General features: G+C 42.1%; 1 protein-coding gene across 1 annotated transcript in view; it reads right to left on the reverse strand.

The window, feature by feature from the left end:
* The window catches only part of LOC138743197 (protocadherin Fat 1-like), a 134331-nt gene that overhangs the window by 29085 nt on the left and 77960 nt on the right, over positions 1 to 27286 (reverse strand). Inside the window, exons 9-14 of the mRNA XM_069898149.1 lie at positions 18108 to 18318; positions 12987 to 17048; positions 10887 to 11083; positions 10261 to 10414; positions 3134 to 3367; positions 181 to 570 (exon numbers count right to left, since the gene is read on the reverse strand). Of these exons, the coding sequence (XP_069754250.1) occupies positions 181 to 570; positions 3134 to 3367; positions 10261 to 10414; positions 10887 to 11083; positions 12987 to 17048; positions 18108 to 18318 (5248 nt within the window). The remainder of the gene's footprint in view (positions 1 to 180; positions 571 to 3133; positions 3368 to 10260; positions 10415 to 10886; positions 11084 to 12986; positions 17049 to 18107; positions 18319 to 27286) is intronic.

Raw genomic sequence — 27286 nt, forward strand, 5'->3', positions numbered from 1 at the left:
TAGTGTCCTTTCATGAGTTAATGCTAAACGGAAAATTTACCTGACGTACACCCAACAAACCTTAAACTTAAAGTAATTACACAGCAGAACATCAGGTTCAATGATAGAGCCCACTACACTGCGTTTAACTGGACTACTTTATGATGACCGTCAATCAAATTTTGAAGCCCTTGTATTTACCTGTTTTGGAATCAATGCGGAACTTGCCATGTTCATTGCCATTCATAATGGTGTAAAGAATCTGTGCATTATTAGTGGCATCTCGTGTTAATGCTGACACGCTGAGTATCTGTGCTCCACTGTTGACATCTTCTGGGATAGTAGCAACATACTCCCTTTGTATAAAGACAGGGATGAACTCTTCAATGCCTATGACTGAAATTATGACAGTGGCAAACGATGAAAGGCTCTGCACAAGGCCATGATCTCTGGCCTGAACAATAAGAGTGAAGGTCTTCTGCTGCTCTTTATGCAATGACTTTGCCAGATAGATGACACCAGAGAGTTCATCGATAGAGAAGTACTCGTTCGCTGATTCCACTAAGGCATACATGACCTCTGAATTGAGACCTATTCATGGAGAAAACCAGGTTAGTAAAAATCAGGCTAAGCTGATCAGTCACTCATTTTAATCCATGAACGACACTCAAGAGGAAGGGATCCCCCCCCCCCCCCCCACCCCATGCTGTGCAGGATATACAGTACTGTACCCTATTACAATCCACAAACTTCTCCAGGAACCACTCACAAGTCACATTTCAGCCACTCATCACAAATCTCTCTTTAGGTATATTAATATGTCAGTGGAGATAAACTCTCCCCCATCTATACATACCTCTTCTAGCAGAAAGACTTTCCCACACTGGCAAATCACGCCGAGAGAAGAACTCCCCTTTGTTACTAAATCCTGACACCACACGATAAATTCCTACATAGTGCCCCAGTGAATTGGAAATCTAGATAGGTTGCAGATGTGGTAGAAAATCCTCATAGTAGGATCTGCCTGAGAGGCAGTATTTGAACATACTCTACCATAAAGATACAGAAGAGCATTAGTGGGGTCAAACTGAGCTTTGTTTCTTGGGAGGTCTGAATAGAATTTATTTCTTTTATTATTGTCGTGTGCACAGAGAAACACTTTATTTTGCTTGATGCCAGGCAAGTCATCCCAAACCCATGAGCGACATAAAAAAGTGCAGGAGATAATGTTAAGTACACAAATTTGTGTAAAGGTAAATTAAATATAAATTCAAATTCTATTGTTATATTGATATAGTTATTACAGTAAAATCTCTGGCATCCTGCACCTATGCAGATTGGTAGATGCCAGACAAGGGAATTTTCCGGTAGCTTGAGATTCCATGTTGCCTGATTGGCGGACTAACGGTGAGGTGCGCTAATTTTAAACTTCTGTGTTTTTTACGTATTCATTATCTGCATTTTTTTCCTGTTGCTTGAGGCTGCTGGTTGCTTGAATTTCAGACAACAGGGGATTTACTGTATAACATTAATATAAATATTGTGCGAATATAAACATTTCTCTTCTGCCCTCCCAAACATATCCACCTATATAACCTCTTGCCTGTGCTCCTCCCTCTGCCCTTACCCCCTTTGATTCGGGTGCCTGCCTGCCTGCCTTATACTCAAACCTTGATGAAGGGCTCAAGCCTGAAATGCTCATTATGTATCTTTGATACAGAAAGAATGCTGCGTGACCTGCTGAGTTTCTCCCGCACTTTTGTGCCTTGAATTACAATCTGCTTATTCAATGGAACCCAATCAGTCTAATTGTGAAACCATGGGGACAAGATGGTTGTATCCAGGTTTGGGAATCAGAGAACCCTTAATTCAGAAATGATAAAACAGCTCTAGCAGTAACAAAAATTATGTTTTTAATACATTGGATATCAGTCAATGGGAAGAAGAGATCATATTTCAGGTATAGATCCTTCTTCAAAGTAGAAAAAAGTAAAAATACACTGGAAAAATAATAGAGAGAGGCAGATAAAAATTACTGCTTATGCTCTATATAATTCAGAAATCATTTAGTGAATTGGGTCACCTCGTGACAATTCCACTTATGTTTACTCACTGAAAATACTCATGGATGGAGTGAGATCCACATGAGATGCAGTGTTCCCATGGGGCCCAGCCACCCAGTTTGCTGCGGTCAGCTCTGCACGGGCTTTGAACGGCTTGTTGAGGGAGCTGATGGTGGTTTTATTTGAAATCCCGTGGCTTCGGATCTGCACCAAAGATGGCGGCACCTACTAATCGGCAGCAGCCACAATGGGCTGCAGTCTCCGAGGAAGTGGAGGAATGGATCATGGCACCAGAGGTTGAGAAGATCATCCCCCCTCCCCCGGCTGTCTGAGAAGGAGAAGTGGAGGAGATGAGCCGTGGGACAGTGGCCACAGTGGCGGACCAGTGGGGGGGTGGGGGGGCTCTGTGGCTGAGGGACCAGTACATGCGACGGGCTGCTGGCGACTCAAGGCGAGGAACTCGTGGAAGCTGTGGGTTGCTGAAGACTGCTGTTGGGACACTCAAACTGGCTGGAGGGGTATTGGAACCAGGTATTTAGATGCGAGGAAGTCTAAGGGCACTAAAGAGTTCCTGACCGTGTTGGAGGTTCGGATCTGGAGCTTGGGTTGCCAATGGTTTGGACAGGATTCTATGTGGTTGCGGGGGCTGTGGAAGCACTGGAGGCGAATCTACGGGCACTCAGTGACTCTGGGGGGATTCTCTTTTGCTTCTCTCTCTCTGACTGTAAGAGGCGCTTAGGAAATACCAGCCGGTGGCGAATCTGTCTGCCTTACAGCAGCCAAAAAGAAATTTCATGTAATATGACACTGTTTTATTACTGTGATAATAAATTGAATCTTGAAAGGTTGGCTTGTCTGTTCTCTGTAAAGATTTTGGCTGAACTGCCAAATATTTCCAGGTGTTCCTGTTGTCAGCACCCATCGTATATTACTCTTTTAGCTAAAAACCAATTATGTGCCCAAACAATCCAAGCAATTTTGCCAACTGCACATGTGAGCGAGGGACTGACTTACAGAACCAAATATTGGCACAGCCGGTGGATATCAGGGACCCTTCACCCAATACCAAATGCACTGACTAATCCACTTACCTATATCAGGATCCCTGGCATGGACGACTGCCACAGGAGTCTTGATGGTTGTGTTATCAAAGACAGACACTGCATACTGAGAAGCGGAGAATTTGGGAGGGTTGTCATTCACATCCTGTAAAACTATGCTGATGTCTGCCTCACAATACAGGCCACTCCCATCGGATGCTTTTGCAACCAAATTATACACAGCTTGATTCTCACGGTCCAAAGTACTGACTGTCATCAGTTCTCCTAGAGCAAGGAAGAGAAACAAGAATTAGTGTGATAATCTGCCATTCAAACCTTTAACAACACCCTGTATTTCAAATAAATTTGCCGACTGCATAGCTCAGCCATGCCTAACAGGATAGTTCAGCTTCAATCTCCAGTCTGCATTGAGTCTACTAAACACAGCTGGGACTGCTACAATTGCCCTCAGGCCTCATACATTATCTGCACTTTCAATGGCTTTCAGGTTTTGATGGCAATGCGGTATTTATTAATAATGTAACGCAGAAAAAAACAGTGGTCAATTTGAACACAGTAGGTTCTCATAAATAGCAAAGAGATCATAATCAGATCATCTGTTTGATTGAAGGGCAAATATTGACTAGCTTGGTCAGGAGAACCTTTTTGATCTCCTTCAAAGCTGAACTCAGAGATCTAAGAGGTGAACTTCAGCTTGATTTGACACTTCATCTTGGAGTGATTAATTCCAAGATGTTAGCACTGTGATTACTATCTGGGTCCTAGTGTTCATGTTTCTATTGTAGGATGATGCCAGAACCAGATTCGGAGGCCACCACCTCAAGCCAGAGTAAATTAATGTGTGAGACACTAACGTCTACAGATGCTGAGATTGTAGTAAAAATATACCGAAATACAGAAGGAATTCAGCCGGTCTTTTTAGCGTCCATGAAAAGCAAAGACATATTGTCATCGTTTCCGGTCTGGGCCCCTTCTTCACAGAATAAATTCATGCCCAGCCTCTCATTTCCAACTGCTAGACTGCTAACACTCTTTGATGTGGATCAATTGTTATCAGATAAGAACATGATTGGCTTTGTGGTTATACCTCCACATATTAAAAACCTTACCCAGTCACTACTTTCGGATGCATCAACAATACCATCTACAAATTTGCTGACAATCCTATGGTTGTGGGTCGTATAAAAAGGGGCAATGAATCAGCATAGAGGAGAGAGATTGAAAAAGTGCCTGAATGGTGTGCCAACAACAACCTTGCACTCACTGTCACCAAAAAACAAGGAGCTGATTGAGGGCTTGAAGAAGGAAAACTCAGCAGTGTACAATCCAGTGATCAGAGGTGGAGAGATGAGCAAATTTAAATTCCTGGGAGTCGCCGACTCAGAGAACCTTTCTTGGACCCAACACACTAATGCCATCGTGAAGAAAGCACGTTGTTGCCTCTACTTCCTCAGGACTTGTGATGGTTTGGTATGACATCATAAACCTTGGCAAACTTTTAGAGTTGTGTAGTGAAAGGTGTGCTGATCATGTCCTGGTATGGGGGCACCAATAACTCTGAGAGGAAAGCCCCACAAAAGGCAGCAGACACAGCCCAGTACGTCGCAGGCAAAACTCTCACCAGTTGTCATTGGAGAGCAGCAGCAGTCAAGGAACCACTCCACCCAGGACATGTACTGTCCTCACTACTGCCAGAAGTCTAGGCACCACATGACTTATACCACCAGGTTCAGGAACAGCTGCTCCTCCTCCACCATCAGGCTCCTCAACAACCAACTCAATCAGGGACTCGTTAAGGACGCTTACTTTGCACATTAGTTATTCCTGGATATTTATATTGTCTCGTGTATTGCACAGTTTCTTTCTCTGTTTGCATTTCTCTCTTTTCTTGAGAACAGTTCTTTCCAGGACCAGCAAGTAGAAATTCTGCCTGGCCCACAGGTAAAATGATCTCTGACAATAAATCTAAATTTTGAATTTCTCACGAAGAGTAATGACCAGTTTTGTAATCTAACACTGGCAAACTGATCAACTAATCTCCATCAGACCATATTCCATCCATGCTGGCAAAAAAATAGTAAAGGGAAGAAAATTGTTACTGCATATTCTTACAAACTGAGAGACAAAATACTTTAGATAAATTACCACAGCTCAGAGCCCGGCTCTTTAATCCCTTTTTCTTTGCCTGAGGCTTAATTGCACGATCATATTTTACATTGTCTTTATTCTATAGCACATCATCATCTGTTTCAGATGATGTTACTTTAAATTTCAGAGGTGCATTTGAGATAACTGGAGAAATATTTGGGCAGAGCCTTGGATCTTCATTTGAATGCATGAGACCAGATGTATGTACATTGAAAGTTATTGGCCTGGATTTTATTCATTCCCACCAACCACCCATGTTCAGGAGGTAGGTTATCCCCTTGGTTTCACTTGACTTTTAAGATTCAAATTACTTTATTGCCATGTAACGGTACATAGCAGTCCAACGGGGTCCAATTGCCGTCAGCTCCATTCAGGCTTTAAGCGGCTTTTTAAGGGAGCTGACCATAGTTTTATTTAAAAATTCTGCGACTGTGGGGTTTGTGCCCAAGGTGGCAGCACCTGTGATCGGCAGCAGCCACAAGGGGTTGCAGACTCTGGGGAAGTGGGGGACTTGGGCACGGCACCAGAAAATGGGGAGAATACTTCTCATTTGAGAAGGAGAAGCAGAGGAGATGACCCACATGACGGTGCCCACAGTGGCAGACCAGTGAGGGGTTTCTGTGGCTGAAGAACACACAGGCTGTTGGCGATTCGCGGTGATGAACCCACGCAGGCTGTGGGCTGCTGGCGAGCGCGGCCGAGGGATTCACACCAGGCGGCAGGCGGACAGCTGGAGACTGGCTCGTGATTGGCTGAAGGTGTATGAGGTATTGGAACTGGGATGCGAGAGGGTGCCGATTGCGCTGAAGGTTTTCTGATCGTGTCAGAGGTTCGGATCTGGAGCCCGGGCCGCTGATGGTTAGGACTGGACTCTGAATGACTGCAGAGGATGCAGCAGGTGCTGGAGTGGAATCCACAGATACTCGATGACTCTGAGGGGACTCTCTTTTGCTTTCCTTTCTCTGACTGTGAGATGCTTCAGGGAATTTCTGCTGATGGAGAATCTGTCTGCCTAAGGCAGTCAAAAGCTAATTCCATGTCATATTGCACTGTTTTTATTACATGTCAATAAAGTCATCAATGTTGAAAACATGTAATATTACACAAAATTGCCTTATCTCTGCTGTAAAGCAGACAAAGAGTTCTTTGACTCTCGTGGAGCTGGAAGGGGATCTTAAGTGCGTGGACACATTCACACACAGTCCTGCGAATGTGAAGCCCTGAGTGGTGAGTGGCCTCACATTTAAACAAGGTGGTTGATGATTAGTGATGCAGAGATCGTGGTATTGATCAACAAATTGTTCACAAGCTCTGCCACATGCCCATTAGTGCATCATCCTGGTCCAGAGGATGTGCCTGTATGCAGAATCTGGCCCCATGGCCCCAGTCAGCTCCATAGACTGGAAACCAATGAGTTTTGAGAAGACTTTCACTGAGCTGATAACCGTCCAGCAGCAGATGATATTCATCTTCATGTATACACCTCGGACATAGAGCCCAGAGTCCTGCACTTTTAAGATGGTACATGATGAATCTCATCAAAAATTCCTGTTATCCGGAATTCAAGTAATCAGTACCTCAAGCAACCGGAAAAAAATATATCAAGGAAAATAATTAAAATGAATAAAAATGTAAATAAAAGTTTAAAATTGTAGAAGTAAATGTTCTCTCAAGTAACACATAATCCTTTGGTGAAGATGGGAGCAAATATTCAGCCAACTGAGTGCCTTGATCATGCTTTGCTCGTAGTAACTGTTTGAATAAAGTTGTGTTTGAATAAATTGGTGTCTCCCACTTTCTGCTACCTAGTAAGAGGCTTTCTTCCTGCTTTGTAAGAGTCTTTATTTGTATATTATTAAATACATCTTTATTTGTAAATCTAGGGGAGGGGCAGTAATTATCCACAATGTTATTGTTCATCTTTCAGGCAGCTCTCTGGAGATGCAGTGATGGCTAAATGTTTTCAAAGAATGTGACTAAAAATACAGCAAGATCCTTTAAGGTTTATATAATCATGCAAGTGAAATTTGTTCCATGTATGTATAGTATAGTTTTTGTCTTTTAAACTGTTTATTCTTAAAGCAGGTGTATTAGTTAGGCATTGTAAGAGTGAGTCTCAAGCAACCGGAAAATTTACTTATCAGGAACCCATCCCCGTAAGTGCCTGATACCAGGGGCTTTACTGTATCTCTTTCCAAGCTTACCCAGCTAACCATCATTCCTGAAATGGAGTATGGTCCGATACAAGCGACGGAAACATACTCTAAGAGTTTTAAGTTCCACTCAGTCATACACTGGAATCAATATAGGAAGAAGTATAACATAGAGCAAAATAAAGAGTGAAATTGATTGGTTAAAGCACCTTCATTGCTCATACCTGTAATGATACATCAAAGTAAATATGAGATTCTCAATGAAACTATCTGAACTGCATTCGCTTTGCAAGAGTGATCAATGGGGATGGTGCCAAACCATGTAAATATGGTGAGATTCTCAATGAAACTATCTGAACTGCATTCGCTTTGCAAGAGTGATCAATGGGGATGCTGCCAAACCATCCAAGTTGGCAAGTCATGAGGAAAACATCGCTTTATGTTATTGCTGGAGCAATTAATCTAACTAAGTGGACCACGAGTCAGATGGTGGGGTTACAGATGGAGCTTCCAACCCTATAATTCCATCTGTGTACTTTGGGAGTCGTCGCCATGAATGGATCCAACAACAGCACAGCATTTTAGCCTGAGGCAGATTAAAATGAAATCATCTCTGTTTGAATAAAGTTTACATAAAGATGCTGGAGAAACTCAAAAAGGTCAAGACAAAGGGCTCAGGTCCGAAACGTTGATTATATATCTTTTTCTTTGCCACGTAAAAAACGCTGCATAAGTTTCTCCAGCATTTTTGTGTAAACTGAAGTTGCAGAGTCTGTAGCCTTCCTGGTTAAACTATACTTTTAAATTTAGACATATAGCACAGTAATTCAGGCCCCTCCGGTCCACAAGCCCAAATACCCCAATTAATCTCCAACCCCTGCATGTTTTTAATAGCGGGAAGAAACAGGAGCACCAGGAAGAAATCCACTCAGACATGGGGAGAATGTTCAAACTCCTTACAGACAACGCGATACAAACTCGGGTCAGTGGCCCTGTAATAGTGTCGAGCTAACCGCTTTGCTAATTGTCAACTTGAATAAGTGCTTGATCGCCAACAGACCCAATTAGAGAAAGACATGCATTTCCATCGACTCTTTCACAACTTCCAGAAGTGCTCACGAAGTGTTTCTCTTTCTTTTCTCATTTGGAAAGTGTGGTAACCTGTTTGTTCATAACAAGCTCACAGAGCAGCAATGCACAAAAAAAAGTGCCTTGAGTTTAACTCTTCAGCTCTTCTTCAGAATATTGCTCACCCATGGAAGGAGTACACAGTTTTAATATTTGATCCAAATGGCAGAACCTGCAAATACAGCTGTCTGGCGAAAGACACTTACAAGCAGGGAAAACACTAGTCTATAAAGGCGGAGGTTCTTTGCCCTTACACCTAAAGATGTACCTTTCTGAATGTGCCGTGGCCGGCTCCGGGGCACCAATTCCAAACCTTCTCGGGGAAGGATAATCAGCGGAGCGCTGTGCTCCTCCATCTGACCTCAATGTACTGCCATTGCAAGTGGCTGTTTAGGGACGAGCTGATTATGCCGTCAGCCTGTGACCCATCTTCCCTCACACCCCTCTCCCTCCATGACCCCCTCAAGGCAGGGGCAGAGGGGAGGGGCCGGCAGGGCTGTGGGAGCTGTCGAGGTAGCAGAGGCCATCAGGGCAGCGGGGGCCATTGAGCCAGTGGGAATCAGCGGGGCAGCAGAAGCCATCGGGATCCATCAGGCGGTGGTTGATGTGGGCTGTGCAGCCTCTCCGGGCCGCATCAGCCTTCAGGGCCACTCGCTGCAGCTCAAAATGCGGCAGAGCAATGGCAGTCTTCCCTATCCATAATCCCCCACCCAGCTGGATCTGTTCTGGGAACCATAGGGTCGCTATGGTACCAGTCTCCCCGCCTCCATTGGCTCCGGAGGGTGCTACAAAGTACCTCTTGATATGAATGGGATGCTGGACCAGCCTTTTAGGGCTGCTGTCTGAAAGATAAGTTTTAAGTTTTAGATCCGATCTTGTAGCTGGCCACCAGGCGGAGGCCTGACATGAAATGGCCTTGTAAGAAAGATTTTTGTGCAATTCTCTGGAATAGAATTTGAATAACTAATCTGTTGACTTCGAGACAAGGACACCACCCAGTGAGACAAATGACATTTAGAACAAAATAGAATTAATAAAATCGAATTAACGACTCTTCCAATACCACAGATGGCAGAAGGACAATGAGTTGGACTTTGTTCTTACTTTGTTTTGTATTTTTTGTTCCTATTTCATGCCTTCACTATTATTTGATATACTGGATTTTATTGTTTAAAAATACATATTACTTTTTTTAAAAATTGAAAATATATATAATGCAAAAATCGCACATCACCATTTTTAGCATGAGCCAAATCATTCCATTCACGTGGTTTCAATTTTCCATTATTTATATCGGTTGAACAAATAGTTCTATTGGCATTTCTAAACAATGGAATGTGAGGCGATTTGGCCCATCGAGTGACCTATTGAGTTTCTCCAGCAGATTTGTGTATTGCAGGTATGGATCTTGTGTTTCTATCTAAAACATGATCCATTTCTGACCTCTATAATCCTTGAAAAAGGTTTGGGGTGATTCAGGCAAAGGCATAGTTCATACCAATTCCAAGTAATTCAAAACAATAAACACCTCGGATCTGATGATGAGGTTCATTCTTATTGCTCAAAAGGAGATTTCCTACTCAGCCTATCTTTACGCTCCACCCAGTTCATGTACTCTTTCAAGCAACGCTGAGAGCTGTACTCTCTACATTAGCAACTTGAGAACCTCCCAAAGCTCTACCAGCAGTGCTGCTTATCATACAAGCTACAAGATCAACCACTTCTTACCTGTCTGTGGGTCAAGTCGAAACTTGTTTGCTCCTGGCCCCAGCAGTGTGTAAGTAATCTGAGCATTGGTACCAGCGTCTGGGTCCTTAGCAGAAACTTTCAAGATGAACTGCCCCCAAGGTGCACCTTCTGAAATGATCTCACTGTACATCGTCTGGGAAGGGAAAGGCCAAGTCATGTGTATATATATATTTAAAAAAAAATCAACCGAAGAGTTTCCTGTCTTTATTCTCAATTCAGAAGCATACTAGTAAATATGTGCCTTCTACAATTGTTACTTTCTCAAGTCATGATGTCTTCCCCTGGTGTGATGAAGGGCAGCAAAGTTAGCGTGGTGGTTAGTGCAATGTTGTTACAATGCCAGAGTTTGAATCCGGTGCTGTCTGCAAAGAGGTTGTATGTTCTCCCAGTATCTTCTTGGGTTCCCTCTGGGTGCACTGGTTCCCTCCCACGCTTCAAAAATGTATGGGTGATTGTAGGTGAATTGGGTGTAATTGGGCAGCAAGGGCAGGTGGGCCGAAAGGGGCTGTTCCCATGCTGAATATCTAAATTTAAATTTAAAGTTAAAATTTTAAGATTCACAATTGTGAGATCAGGTTCAATGACTGTTCTGGTAGGATAATTACCGGTTCACAGTGTGGGCTGTTGTCGTTAACATCATGGACGAGGACCTCAACTGTAGACTCAGCCAGAAACTTTCCATCAGTAGCCGTGATATTTAGAACATATTTCTCTCTCTCCTCTCGGTCCAAAGGTTCCTTTACATAAACCCTCCACTGGTTTTGGAACTTTTCAATAGCAAATTGGCCCAGGAGGTCACCGTCTATCAAAAGACATGGTTAATTCAGGTTTTGATGGCAAACCTTGTAACAGATTTAATTGTAGCTTTGTGTGACAACAAACTAAACCAACATTAATATAAAGACTCATCCCATTCCAGCCACATTCTCTTTGCCCTCTGCCCATCAGGATTCTAGAGTACGAGACTGCACACCACCAGATTAAATGACAGCTTATTTCATGCTGAATGAAGTAAAGCACAAAAATCTGGAGACACTGTGGTGGAATAGAAAACATACGATGCTGGAGAAACTCAGCAGGTCAAACAGTGTCCTTTATTTAGCAAAGTTGAAAATACATAACCAAAAACATCAGTTATGTATTTTTAAACTTTGCTATATAAAGGACACTGTTTGACCTGCTGAGTTTCTCCAGCATCATGTGTTTTTAATGCTGAATGAACCTTGCAATGGTAAAATTATACAGCTGTGCTCTGTACCAACTGATCTCTATAACTCTGCACTTTTATATTTTGGTATTGTGTCTTGCTCATAGTAGTATACGTATCTGAGATATCTATTGACCTGCTCACAAAACAACCACCTTGGTACACATGACACTAAACTTGAATGAATTTTGAACAATTATATTTTTAATATAAAAATCCATTCATAACTGATGGTTTAAAATAATTAAATATGGACAGGCTGAGGAATTAAAAAAGGGAAAATGGGTTTGCAGTCCTTCATATATTTCTCCCTTGCCAGAACAAGACTCAAAATCATGAAATGAATAGATCAAGGGAACACAAAGAATCCTTGCTCGGAATAGGGGAATCCGTAACCAGAGGTCTTTGGTTTAACAGGGACCTGAGGGGTAACGAGGTTGGTGGGAGTATGAAATGGGCTGCCGGAGAAGTTGGTTGAGGCAGGTACTCTTGCAATGTGCAAGAAAAAAATGAGTCAGATACATGGATAGAATGGGATGTGGGCCAGGGGAAAGCAAGTGGGATGACTGTGTCTCAGGCTGGGCCGATGGGTCTGTTTCCTCTCTGGATGATTCTATGATTCTAGAATTCAATCTGCATTAGGACTCAAATCTCTTGTGCTTTTGACAGAGATCCACCAGGAATCTGCTGAATATTATTCACAACAGAACTCGATCCCTTTCCATCGTTCAGAAGGGAGAATGCAGCTTTTATTCCAAATTTCCAAGCTCTGAAAAAAATTCTTCCATAATTTAAGGCCCACTCTTTCATATTTGCTTCCAGCATTAATGATTAAGAACCTGCTTCAATAATGATAGATACCAGAGAACAGTGAAGATCACTGTTCGTGTTAACATAGTGGTTAAGCACAGCACCATTACAGCACTAGCGACCAGAGTTCAAATCCTGCACTGTTTGTAAGGAGTTGGTACATTCTCCCCGTGTCTGTGTGGATTTCCTCCGGGTGCTCTGGTTTCCTCCCACCTTTCAAATACTTACGGGGCTCATTGGGATATTTGGGTGGCACCGGCTTGTGTGCTGGAAGGGCCTCTTTCCGTCCTGAACGTTTAAATATAAACTTAATTTTTAACTTTTTCCTCACTTCTGACCATGGCTCTCAAGCCTGAAATGTTAACTCCGCTTTCCCTCTCTACCCATGTTTCCCGACCTGCTGAATGTTTCCTGCATTTTCAGTTTTCGTTTAAGCACATGAAACAGATCATCAAGATCGGGGTTCAGTCACAGGAGAGAGAAATTATTTTAAAATAAGATGATACGAAGATAATGGGAGGGAGAATTCAATCAACAGTGAATTACATTGACTAATTCCTTCATACATGTAAAATTTGTCCCATGAGATGAATGGAAATCAAGCATTTTCTGCAAATGCAAAGCTATAAATTACACCCATAACATCCAAACGTCAGCAGCGACGGCCTGAATATATTTTGCCAGTTACCTGTAATGTAGCAGGTGGCTTCTCTGTTAGATTCTGTAATGTCGGCATCCACCATACGGAGGACAACCACCGCTTCCCCAGGTGTGCTGTCTTCACTGAGTGAACCCCTGTAGACGCTCCTTGTGAATTGTGGGGGATTGTCGTTTTCGTCAGTGACCTCAACCTCTACGACGGCAGTTGAAGACAACTGCACTCTTCCGCCTTGATCGAATGCCACCACAACGAACTTGTACTTACTCTTTGCTTCACAGTCCAGCTCCTTCAATGTGCTCAGCCATCCACTCACGCTGTCAATGGCAAAAACATCTGCAACGTCATCAAATTCGCTGGAAAGGCTATAGGTCACATGCCCATTGGTTCCTGTATCCTGGTCATTGGCAGTTACTTGTATGACTGTGGTACCCGCTGGCATGTTTTCTGGGATGTAGGCTTTGTAGGGATTTGCCTCAAATACAGGTTGGTTGTCATTGACGTCCTTCACCTGGATATTGATGGACACTGAAGAAGCAACCTCGATGTTCCCATGGAAACATTGGGCAATTACATCAATTTGGTACCACTTTGTCTTTTCATGGTCAATGTTCTTGCCAATTTTCAAGGTTCCTGTATTTCTATCAAGGATAAACACTCCATCCTTGTTACTTTCATCAGTATTTCCTTTCACCAGACTATAAATGACTGGTTGGTCAGCCTCTGCCGTGATTAGACCAATCTCTGACCCAGCTGGGAGATCCTCGGAAGCCGAGAAGGAGTACAGTGGTTCTGAGAATCGTGGGATGGACAGTTCAGGCGGGATAACCTTGACAGTGACAGGAACGCAGGAGTCTTGCTGCGGGGAGCCCCCATCCTGCGCTTTCACATAGTAGGTAAATGAACTGTTCTCCAATCCAACCAAGCTCTCCTTGATAGTGATGAACCCAGTGAGAGGGTTGATCTCCAATATCTCCTCGATCTTCTCTCCACTGGAGGCCACAGAGTAGGTGACATCTGCATTCATTCCTTCGTCAGCATCGACAGCCACAATCTGAATGACAGGTGCTCCCTTAAGGGTGCTTGCAGGAATGTGAACTTTGTATTCAGTTGCTTGGAACTGAGGTGCATTGTCATTTTCGTCAGTCAATATAATATGTACTGTACAAAAGTCCACCTTGCCACCTCCATCTTTTGCCATTATTTTAATGGCAATGAGTTTCTCCGTTGAGTTTTCGCGATCCAATTTCTGTGAGGTTAAAATATGACCACTGTTATCTATACTAAATTTCTCCCTTGCTAACTTATTGATGATCGTGTAGTCGATGTGGCCATATGGACCAGAATCTGGATCTACAGCTAAGAGTTGAATCACATGTGTCCCCACCTTCGCATTTTCAGCAAGTTCAACCTCGTAGATGTTTTGATCAAACATGGGCTTGTATTTATTTGCCTTGGAAGTTCTAATTTGGACCGGTATAGATCGCCTGAAAACCCGGTCAGAAACAGACACATTCATATGGTAATTTGCTTCCAATATTTTCTTGCAAGAATTAGATACAGAAATGATTCCTGATTTTGTTCCAATTGTAAAGTGTCTCTGTTCATTCCCTTCCAAGATGATATACTCCAAATTATTGATGTCCATGCTGTCTGAATCTCTTGCCTGTACCCGTATAACAAAATGGCCACAAGTGGCCACTTCACTTATAGTTGTTTCATACTGGTTCTGTCGGAATATAGGTGGATTATCATTAAAATCTGAAATGTTCACATTCAGAAGGACATCACTACTTAATGGAGGAATGCCGTTATCCACTGCCCGAACTGTAAGAGTGTAGTGCTGTGTCTGTTCATAATCAAGTGAGCGTGTCGTTGTTACTAGACCATTAGTGGTGTCAATATGGAAATATTCTGAACCATTGGTAATAGCTGCAAACTGGTAACTAATAACTTGATTTCTTCCTGAATCAGCATCAGTTGCACTCACTCTCACCACAGAAGTGCCAATGGCTGAAGCCTCAGATATTGTTGCACTGTAGACTGTTTCTATAAAAGTGGGAATGTTGTCATTAACATCTTCAACGTTGATCTCAATGATGGCTTCTGCATAAAACCCAGTCACTGAATCTGTTGCTCTCACAGTCAGCACATACTTGGTCTGCCTTTCATAATCCAAAGAATCGATTACGCTCAGTACGCCAGCCTTGAACTCAATGGAGAACAAGTGCAGTGTGCTCTTTGTGACAATGTTGTAGATCACACGGAATCCTGAAGGGTTGTGGGCATGCACATGGAAAACTGGAGTGTAGGGCGAAATATTTTCAGGTACATTAACCCTGTAGTAGGCTTTCTCAAACACAGGAGTGATTTTATCTCTGACAGTGACGACCACATCAGCCTGTGTATGAAGTGGAGGATCCCCTCTATCCTGAGCTATAACAGTTAATCTATACTTATCTGCAGCTTCAGCGTCAAGGTGCTCACTGAGTGAAATATCTCCAAGGTAGGGATCAATCCAGAAGTACTCATGGTGATTTAGAAGGCTATAATAGATAACTGCATTGTCTCCAGTGTCTTTATCTTCAGCGGTGACTTGATATATAACATCACCTGGTTCTGCATCATCTTGGACAGTGGTTAGATAAGGCAAATGGACAAATTCTGGTGGATTGTCATTCCTGTCCTCCACAAAGACTTTGACCAAGGTATGGGCCACTCTGGGAGGCACCCTCATGTCGCGGGCCTCAACAACCAATTCATAGATTTCCTGTTCCTCACGATCACACACCACTCCAGTTGTTTGAAAAGCCCCTGATGTGTAGATTATTCTGAACTTTTCATCTGGATTTAATATGTAATAAAAGATGGGTTCATTCAACTGATTGCCTGAAGCTTTCACGACACCCAAGGTTTCAACCAGCGTAGTGTTTTCTAACATTGAGAATGAATACAAGTTCTGAGCAAATGTTAGGCCACTTTCCTTTATAATGGATACTTTTATTTTTACCACTGCAGTACTTTTGTATGTACCGTCAGTTGCTCTAACTGTCAATTCAAAATGGCCCTTGAGATTAATTGTGTTCTTGACATAAATTAAACCAGTCAACGAGTCAATATCAAATGCCTTTTGATTATTCCCCTCTACTATACTGTACATAATCTTTGAAAAGCTAACAGAGTCAGAATCTATTGCTTTAACTGTGAGAACAGCGGTTCCGTTGTGAGCAGGTATCAGTAAAGTGGATTCATACAGGTCTTTCTCAAACCTTGGCGGGCAATCATTGATGTTTGTTACCATTATGGTGACCTTTGCTACCTCTGATGCAAATAGACTTGGATGCCCACGGTCATGCACCTGCACCGTGAGATGAAAAACAGAGTTCATTTCGTGGTCGATGACTGATGCCGTGCTGAGGGTTCCCAAGTTGGAATCAATAGTGAAGTATTTCAATATATCAGGTTCCATGATCTGATACACTAACATCCTATTGATATCTTGGTCTCTGTCGGTGACTTGGATTACGAGAGGTGCATTTCTGTCATCCAACACGAGGCTGTTTATTGAAGAATTTTCAACAATTTTACCAATGTATTGTGACTTTAAAAAGACAGGAGCATTGTCATTTTCATCTAAAATGTCTATTGATACCATAAGGTTGGTGTATAGTCCAGCCATATTGGTACCTTGAATCTTTAACTTATAAGAGGAAACGGTTTCAAAATCCAACTTCTTATGAACTGATATCACACCAGAAAAGGAGTTGATATGAAATGTGTCATCTATGTTTCCGCCCTTAATTTCATAAGTGACTGCTGATTGGCTGGAGGCAGACACCATTACCACTGATGATCCGATGTCAGTTGCTTCACTGATTTCTGCAAAATACTCCTTCATCAGAAACTTGGGGGGTGAATTATCAGACACTATGATAATGAGATCAACACTGACGAGCGAACTGAGCTGAGGATAGCCTTGGTCCTTGGCTTTTACAATCAAGCTGTAGGATCCTTTGACTGCTTGGTCCAGCTTCTTGGCCACAGTGATCTTGCCTGATGTAGGGTCGATAGCAAAAACGTTGCCACTGTTGCCTGAAAAACATTTGGAAGAAATGTTATTCCTTGACATGAACAGTAAATAGAAGGGAATGCACCTCAGGATACGAGATCAAGGACAAAAATGTTATGACCCAAAGTAGTACACAAGCTCTTGATGACTGTCTAAACTTCTTCAACAGCTCTTTAAATGTTAACAATAAAAAAAGGGGTAAAATGCATATGCTTTTTGCTGTTGAAAGGGAAATTATTGTGGATCAATCTATTTGGGCCCTACATTAGTGCATATTCTTCACTTGTTCACTTTTAGGTAGAGTAACAATTAAATTTAAATTTAGGCATACAGCGCGGTAACAGGCTCTACCGGCCAACAGGCTCTACATCCCCCGTACATTTGGAAAGGTGGGAGGAAATCAGAGCACCTGGAGGAAACCCACACAGAAACGGGGAGCATGAACAAAGTCCTTACAGACAGCGCTGGATTTGAACCCGGGTCGTTGGCGCTGTAACAGCATTGCAATTAAGGAATTGGTCAACCAGGAGGAGTAAAATCACAAGATGCGTGGCTCTTTTCAAAGAATTGAAGAACACAGGGAACTGAGAAGTTTCCCTTTGGTCACCAGCTCGAAGTGTGCATTCATCAGCTGCAACCTAAGGGAGAAGGTGGCATCCTGGATTCAATCCACTGATTAGCAAGTTCAGGAATGATGCTCTCTGAACATTGAATGGTCATAAGTGGAAGCAAACACCCCAAAACTAGATAACAAAGTTTTATTGCAGTCATGATGGGAATGTAAATCTTGTGGACTAATATGTAAAAAGACCCATTAAATGTTCATTCATTCCCAGTTATACACGTTTAACAATTGAATGAAATTCAAGTCATCAAGGGATTTGAATCCTGCCCTGTCTGTAAGGAGTTTGTATGTTCTCCCTATGTCGGTGTGGGGTTCCTCCAAGTGCTCCAGTTTCCTTCCCCATTCATAAAATGTACCAGAGGTATTGGTCAAATAGGTGCAATTGGGCACCATGAGGTCAGTTACTGTGCTGTAAGTGTGCATGTATAAATTAAAATGATCTTATTTTGATATTTACCTGATTGAATGGAGTACATGACTTCTGCATTGATTCCCGTGTCCTTGTCCAAAGCAGTCACTTGCAGAACTTCAGATCCGAGTGGTGCATTTTCTATTATACTGCCTTCATAAGCAGGACTAGTAAACTTGGGTGGATGGTCATTGGAATCCTCCACATTAATGTTAACTCGGACAAAGTTCCGCTTCACTGGGACCTCCTGATCCCGCACCTGGTTGACCCACACAAAAAAAAATTTGTAGAAAGATTTTCATTTTATTGGATTTTTAATCAAACCTTAAAATTTCACCTGCTCCTGAGCAACAGGTGAGTCTTGTGCTATCCCTCCACCTAAACAGGGATTAATACATATTCCATATCTCTAACAATGCCCTACGTTGTCATTTCATCAGGTTGAAAGCTCAATTTATGGTATGCCTCTGGCATTTTCGAGTGTTCTCATAGGGCCAGGGATGTACGGTAGCGATGGAGTGAGGTTTATGTTATGCCATGAGATTACAGTGATACAAGCTGACATATCTATCAAACCTGCAAAACGGTTTGTTCCACACAAAGTAATGAAGGTTGTAACCAACACAGGAAATTCTGGAAACTCCCAGCCTTTCTGGAAACATCTGTGGATTAGATGGTGCCTGGTCTGCTGAGGATTTCCACCTTTTCCTGTATTTATTTCAGATTTCCAGTATCTAAAGGCTCTTGATTTTCATGACAGAGAGGCTGCCTCAGTGTGAATGAAATTTTGCCTCCTAAATGTGGTCCCTCTGATCAATACCACTTGATATTTACATAAGACCAAAAGATATAGAATCAAAAGTAGGCTATTTGGCTCATCAAGTCCTCTCTGCCATTCTACTCTATTCTCCCACAGCCCCATTCCCTTGCCTTCTCCCCAAAACCTTTGATACTCCGATTATTCAGATACCTGCCTTAAATACACAAACAACCTGTCCTCCACAGCTGCTCTTTATACCAATTCTCTGGCTAAAGAAATTCCTCTGCATCTCTGTTTTAAATGGGCACTCTTCAATACTGAAGTTGTGTCCTCATGTCCTAGACTCCCCTACCAGGGGAATCAACTTTGCTACATCTACTCTGTCCAGGCCTTTCAACATTCGAAAGGCTTCCATGAGGTTCCCCTTCCTTCTTTGAAACTCCAAGGAGTACAGTCCCAAAAGCCGCCAAACGCTGCTTACATTCCAGGAATCAAATTTGTCAATCTCCTCTGAACCCTCTCTAATGCCAGCACAGCATTTCTTAAATAAGGAGCCCAAAGCTGTACTCTGTAAGGCCTCACCAGTGCCTTATATAGCCTCAACATCACATCCCTGCAGTTATATCCTGTTCCTCTAGATATGGATGCCAACAATTCCAATCCTGAGGTTTTCCTTCAAATCTGGCCTTAAGTACAGCCCAACAGTTTTACTCTTCATTATGCAGTCAACTTGGTATTAGATTGAAGTCACAGTACATTCTACACCCATGTTACCAACAGTGCTTCTGTCAAGTGGTTTAGAACAAAAGAATATTGATTAATCAGCTGAGGAAAGATATTGACTGTTATCAACAAGTGATGTTGGCAGTGCATTGCCACTTTACATAGCAGCCTAATTAATCTCTAAATTGTACTTGATACATTGAATAAAAGCATTGAACAATAAAACCTGATCTCACAGAATGTAATTAATCACTGTAGGGTGCTCATTGCTCAAGTATGATTAACAAATCACATTCTTTGAAAACTGAAACAGCCAATTTTATGATTTTGGCAAAGTATCCAACTACTCAATTGGCAGGCTGCCATTGAGTGCAACCTAGACATTACTTAAAGACAGAATAGTTTTCTGGGGTGAACTGCAAACAAACTTAAGAATCCCTTTGAGTTAAGTCACTGTTTTATCGTCACTGATCACATGGCATTTGCTTACCTATGTTGGAAATGTTTCAGTCCCTTTCTTGGGGAACAAAATTATAAACAACAAACTTTATTTTAAAAGTGTTGCTTGCTTAGACATCTAATCAATGGTTCAGATGGCTTACCTCCTCTGTATTAGAAATTTATGAAGTTGAAGTGAGATTTCATTTTCTTTTCTTCTAATTAGTTATTTTATAAATTCTGTTGAAATAAGGTTTGTGAGAAAACCAAAACAAATCCGACTATCAAACATGGCACAATTAGTATAACGCTTAGCACCATGCTATCACAGTGCCAGCCACCCAGGTTCTAATCCGGCACTGTCTGTAAGGAGTTTGTACATTCTCCCCTTGTATGTGTGGCAACCCCCAGTACTCCAGTTTGCTCTCATCCTCCAAAAGGTACAGGGTTGTAATTTTAAAAGATATTAATTTATATTTTTCTGTAAAAGAAAAAGATTGATATTTATCTTTATTTTCTAAGCACTGCCAAACTGAGGCCACCAGCAAACTGGAGAAACAACACCTAATATTCCGTCTGGGCACCCTCCAACCAGAAGACATTAACGTTGATTTCTCTGGTTTCTGTTAGGCCCCTCCCCTGTCTCTTTCTTTCCCTGTTCCTCTCTCCTTCCCTTCAGCTCCCCATCCCTTTCCTTCTCTGCTTCCCTTCCTCCTTTCATCAGCATTTTTCCTTTATGCTCTCCACCCATGTCCACCTCTGACCTCTTGTTAGCCTGTGGTCCTCACCCTGTGCCATCTTTCTTCCTCCCCCCCCCCCCACCTTTTCTTTCAGGAGTCTGTCTGCTTCTTCCTCTTACCTTGACAAAGGGCTCAGGCCTGAACCATTGGTTCTTTGCTTCCTGTGTACACCGTGTGACCTGCTAAGTTTCTCCAGTACTTTTGTGCATTAGGCTCTTCCAGATATCTGTCCACTGTGAAACCAGTCTCTTGATCATTCTTGAAAATTATTGGTCCATCATCGATGGACATTTTCACCAATATGGTCCCAAGCATTGGAATTTCATTCCTAAACTTTGTCTCATGGCCTTTCTTGCCTATTTAAAATGCTCTTTTAAACTAACTCTTTTAGCCAAGCAGTTAATTGTCAACAACAATAACAACTTAATATTTTTTCTTACCCTAATTTCTTTTTACAAGGACCGAGTCAAGATGGTGGCACCTATGATCGGGGGGTTGCAGATTCTGGGGAAGCAGAGGACTGGGGCAGGACAACAGAAAATGGGGAGACCATTCTCCGTTTGAGAAGGAGAAGCAGATGAGATGACCTACGGTGACCACAGTGGTGGACCAGTGAGGAGTCTGCAGCTGAGGAACACACAGATGGAGGGCTGTTGACGACTCGAGGCAAGGATCCCATGCAGGCTGTGGACTGTGCAGTCAAAGGATTTACACCAGGCTGTGCACTGCTGGAGACTGGCTGAAGGGGTAGCAGGTATTGAAACCGGGAAGCAAGAGGGTGCCAGCCGAGGGTGCTGAAGGCTTCCTGGCCTTGTCGGAGGTTCAGATCTGGAACCTGGGTTGCTGATGGCTTGGACTGGAGTCTGTGTGACTGCGGGAGCACTGGAGGCGAATCCATGGACACTCAGTGACTCTGGGAGGATTCTCTTTCGCTTCTCTCTCTGACTGTAAGAGGCATCTGGCAATATCTGCCTTCCAGCAGACTAACGGCAATTACATGCCATAATACACATTTTTTATTACATGACAATGGAGAAATCTTGAATCTTAAGTCAAATTTTATTTGACCCAAACACCTGTGAGCCAGTTTTGGTGTTTCATTATGTTAATGCTGCATTAAAATTTCATGTTGTTGTTGCTGAACTACCAATCACTTCTGAGACAAACAGAGAAGCAGTTGCCAACTCATTTCCTTAGTGGCACCTTAGCTAACATTCTGAGGGAATTAATGATCCAAAACGGTGCCATCAGTAACATCACATTTTATTTATTCAAATCCACATTCAACTGATCTCCCTCCCTCAGCTCTCGTAAATGGTATGCCTCCATATTGAACAATATTTGGAAGAAGCATAGAAGCAAGAGCACAAGAGGTTGCCTGGATGGTGGACTCCAATCTTCATTCCCAAGGTTGTTAATCAGACCACCATGTCTTTAATGGTCAGGTGCAGATTCCGACCCTCAGTTATCATGACACCATGTTGGCTGTGTTACCATGTTTTCTTACAAAGTTGTATGCCAGCCATCTGTCAAGCATAGTTAAGAGGCCAATCTCCTTTAATCAATGAACAATATGATGGAAAACCAAAAAAAAAGCTGATGGAAATCTAGAATTTAAAAAAAAATCACTGGAATATGTTTCTTCACCATTCTGTCTACAATGTTGCCACTTTCAGAGAGTATTTGTAGATACTCTGAATGTCTTTTGAATGGTGTGCTTGCAGCGGCAGCTACAATGCAACTGAAATAACACACAACCAGACGGGTTGAGCTCAGTGAGCAGAACTGATTGATTGCAGGCTGCCTGGCTGGCCTGATACTCCCAGCCCAGACCTGGCTGAGAACCACGCTGGGGGCGCTGACGTCACCAGGGCGTCACGTGGGTCCCCAAGCGTGGGCTTCTGAGCTAGGTGCCGAGGTCGAAGGGGAAACCCCCGACAGCGCCATTTTGGCCGGTTGCCCTGCCACGTGTGTTACAAGTGGGACTGGTTAGTCTGCCTAACGGCATCCCGCCACATGCTAAATCATTTGATTTTTCACACATGTGTAAAAGAGTTGAACATGTTTTACAAGGGCACTCCCTTGTGCCGAAACTAACATTTAGAATATAATCACATTACTCTTCATGCTGTGAAATGGTGTTTGATGTCCTGAGGCAGGAAATGTATTAATGTACCTTCATTCTTTCTTATTGAAACCCATTGACAGAAGCAGGTAAATGTAACTTTGGCTGAAAGCACCTCTGTTAGTTTAGCACAGTGGTTTTCAAACTTTTTCTTTCCACTCATATACCACCTTAAATAATCCCTATGCCATAGGTGCTCTGTGATTCTTTTTCTTTGGTTTGGCTTTGCGGACGAAGATTTATGGAGGGGGTAAAGCTCCACGTCAGCTGCAGGCTCGATTGTGGCTGACAAGTCCGATGCGGGACAGGCAGACACGGTTGCAGCGGTTGCAGGGGAAAATTGGTTGGTTGGGGTTGGGTGTTGGGTTTTTCCTCCTTTATCTTTTGTCAGTGAGGTGGGCTCTGCGGTCTTCTTCAAAGGAGGTTGCTGCCCGCCGAACTGTGAGGCACCAAGATGCACGGTTTGAGGCGATATTAGTAAGGGATAACTTAAGGTGGTATGTGCGTAGACAGAAAAAGTTTGAAAACCATTGTTTTAATCGGCCCTAATTGACTCGTTATGTGTAGGGTTTCATTAACTCCAAAGGAAATGGGCCAATGGCAATTTTTCTCAAGCAAAATATTTCAGTAACAATCAGATCTAGAACAGTGGTTCTCAACCTTTTGTCCTCCATTCATATACCACCTTAAGCAATTCATTACCTATCACAGAGTACCAATGGTTTTGGGATTATTTAAGGTGGTATGTGAGTGGAAAGTAGTTTGAAAATCACTGGTTTAGCACATCATTGAAAGGACAGTCAAAATATTGTTAAAATGTCATCGATCCTCTGTTTCTGTATGATGCTGTCCAATCTTCTGAGTAAATCTGTTTCATTCCAGATCTCCTTTAATTTTGCTTATCCATCATATTTGTTCATTGAATAACAGAGTTTGGCCTCTTAACTATGCTTGACAGGTGGTTGGCATGCAACATTGTAAGAAAGCACACTGATGTAGCCAATATAACGTCACGATGGCTGGTAGTCTTTCATAACAAGATTCAGACTCAGATATGAATGGTCCTATTTAGCACCTTGGTAATGAAGCCATCGAGTTTTACAGCATGGAATTTGGGCTTTCAGCCTTACTTGTGCATGTTGACCAAGCTGCCTGTGCTAGTCCTATTTGCCTGTGTTTGCCCTGTATCCCTCAAAACCCTTCTCATCTATGTACCTATCCAAATATCTTTCAAATATTGTAATTGCACTTGCCTGTACATCTTCCATCAGCAGCTTATTCCATTTACCAACCACCTTTGGGAAAAAGTTGACCCAAAGATCCTTTTTAAGTCTTTTGCTCTCACTTTAAACCTATGCCCACTTGACACCCGACCAAGGGAAAGAAAATAATTCTGTGCCGATCATGATTTTATATACCTCCTTAAGGTCGCCTTTCAGTCTCCTACACTCCAGGGAACAAGGTCCTGTCTAGCCTCTTCTCTAACTCAATCCCAATAACACCTATGTGAATCTTTTCCGGTCCCTTTGCTGTATAGTTCTACCCTTCCAATAGCTGGGTGACAAGGACTTCAATATTCCAAATGTGGTCTTACCCACGCATTGGACCGCTGTAACATCATGTCCCAACTCCTGTACTGAATGTTCTAATCAAAGGCAAGCATGCCAAATGCCTTCTTTGTCACGTGTCTACTTGTATCATCACATAGAATGAACTATGAACCTGTATCCCTAGGTCAATCTGTTGCATAACTCTCCCAGAGACCTACCATTTACTGTGCAAGTCCTGCCCTAGTTTAACTTAACAAAATGCAACACCTTGCCTTTATCTAACTTAAATCCCATTTGCAATTCAGTGGCTCATTCAAAAGATAAGCTTGATCCTGTTGTAACCTTAGACATTGTCCACTATTTTGATGTCACCCACAAACTTACAAACCAAACTAACTACATTCTCATTCAGAATCAAAATCAGAATCAAGTCATGAAATTCGGTATTTTATTAATGTAGATATCATTAATGTAGATAACCAACAAATGTGGACCCAGTACTGATCCTGCACCACATCACTGGTTACAGGCTTCCAATCTGAAAGACACTGCTCCTGTACCACCCTCTGATTCCTTTCACTGTGATAGGCATAGCAGTTAATGCAACACCTTTACAGCGCCAGTGATCAGGACTGGGGTTTGAATCCCATGCTGTCTATAAGGAGTTAGTATGTTCTCCCCATGTCTGCATGGGTTTTCCCCAGTGGCTCCGGTTTCCTCCCATCGTTTGAAACGTAAAGGGGGTATAGATTAATTAGCTGCAAATTGGGCGGTAACTGGTGTGTCGAAATAACATGTTACCATGCTGTATGTCTAGATTTTAAATTTAAAAAAAATATAAGTTTTTAAGTTTCCTTATTTGGTAGTGCTGAAGTCAAAGGAACTGAATATGTGGAAAAGAATACAATACTCTTTCATGAGTTTAGCGCAAGTGACTAAAGACAAATTTCTCTTTTTACGTTGCATGGTTAAGGAGCCAAATCTTTTCTATGACAATTTAATTTGTCTTCCATCATATTTTTTGCCCAACATTACACTGATACAACTTACAACTTTAAAACTCATCTTTGTCCATTAATCTAACCAATTTCTAGATGGCTAGATTTAAAATATATATAATTTAAAAAAAAATGTTTATTTACCTGAATCATGGCATTTCATTTGTAAATGGATACTGTTGGTTAATTTGAACTACACAATGTTTTTTTTAAAACTTTGCTTATTGTCATTTAAGAAGTTAACAACTTAATTTACAATATCATTCTGGATGCTTCCAGCTGTTACTTTTACTTAATCTGTAAGTGATCACAGAAAACTTTTGTTTGGAAGTCTGCATATGTAGATCTGTCAAGGTGTTTCTTGAGTCTATAATGGAAACACAATCTTCTATTTGAACAGACTTCCCAAACTGCAGCCACAAATATCATCCCATTAATCTGTTGCGATAAAGCCCACATCTTGGTTCAAAACATGGCTTGATGCGCTAACACAGTGCATTATAATACCCATGGTGGGGTGAAATAATCACTTTGAAGGTCAGGCATGGTATTCACGGAATGCCTTACAACCAGGACATTTGGCAGAGTTGGCTGCAGAAGTATCTCTTTCGTGACCTTTCATGTTGTAATCGGGTCATCAGTGGTGTGGAAACTAATGTCATTTATTCTTTTGCTCATTGACTGCAGGCCATATGGCGGACAGCACAGGTTTGGCTCAGTCCAGGGTTTTACCATATGTTGTCAGGAATAATAACAATTATTTCCAGTTCAAAAATATAATCCTCAGCCTCCGCACAATCAAACTGTGATCCTTTCCATGGCACTGTTGTGCAATCAGGTTGAACGGAAATCGAACGATCCTGATTAATTTCTCTTAAACTGAAAGTGACAATGGTGTCCCTCAATCCTATTAAAGTAAATTGCAAATCGCTGATGTAATTACAGTCTTTTTGCAAATAACCATAATTTTCAAAACCTCAATTTAACTCGGGTACAGTAAATCCCCTGTTATCAGAAATTCAAGCAATCAGCAGCCTGAAGGCCAATAAAAAAAAAACACAGAAAATAAATAGGTAAAAAATATGGAAGCTTTAAATTGGCACGCCTTGCCGTTCACCAATCATGTAACTCACAATCTCAAGCAACCGGAAAAAATCACTTAACCGGCATCAACCAATTTCCCCTAGGTGCCGGATACAAGGGGTTTTACTGTATAAACATTTCTAATCCAGCCTTGGATGATCAATTGTTCCTATGTAAAATGAGTTTAGAGAAGATCATTTGTTTCTCAATAGAAGCAAAGAACCAGCCAGCATAAATCTGTTCCTATTATCATTTAAGACTAGAGTTGGGCTCGTAGTGGAGAATGGAAAAATGTTGTGGAGGAACAATGTACATTTGCTGATCTAAATTCAGAGCTGAAGTGGACTGCCAGGAGACGGAGGTGGAGGAAATGATCACTCTGTTGCTCTCTCGTTGTGCATGCTGGTGACCTGCTTGAGAATACCCAGCAGTAGAACACAAAAGTCTGCAGATAACATAGATGAAATAAAAACGCCATGTTGGAGAAACTCAGCACGTTAAACAGTGTCCTTTATATAGCAAAGATAAAAAAAACATAACCGACATTTCAGGCTTGAGCTCTCCATCAAGGTCATCATCACCTTGAAGGGCTCAATCCCAAAACCTCAGTTATGTAATTTTATCTTTGTTATATAAAGGACACTGTTTGACCTGCTAAGTTTATCCAGCTTTGTGTTTTTTACAAGAATACCCAGCATTTGGTTTTAATTAATAGCTGATGGAAAGAGTTCAAACATTAAATTGTACAGCAACAGGTCTTTCAGGCCAGGATGGCTGTGCCGAACATGAAGGCCAAATTAAACAAATGCT

The sequence above is a fragment of the Narcine bancroftii genome, chromosome 9 (assembly GCF_036971445.1).
Source record: "Narcine bancroftii isolate sNarBan1 chromosome 9, sNarBan1.hap1, whole genome shotgun sequence".
In the NCBI taxonomy this organism is placed as follows: Eukaryota; Metazoa; Chordata; class Chondrichthyes; order Torpediniformes; family Narcinidae; genus Narcine; species Narcine bancroftii.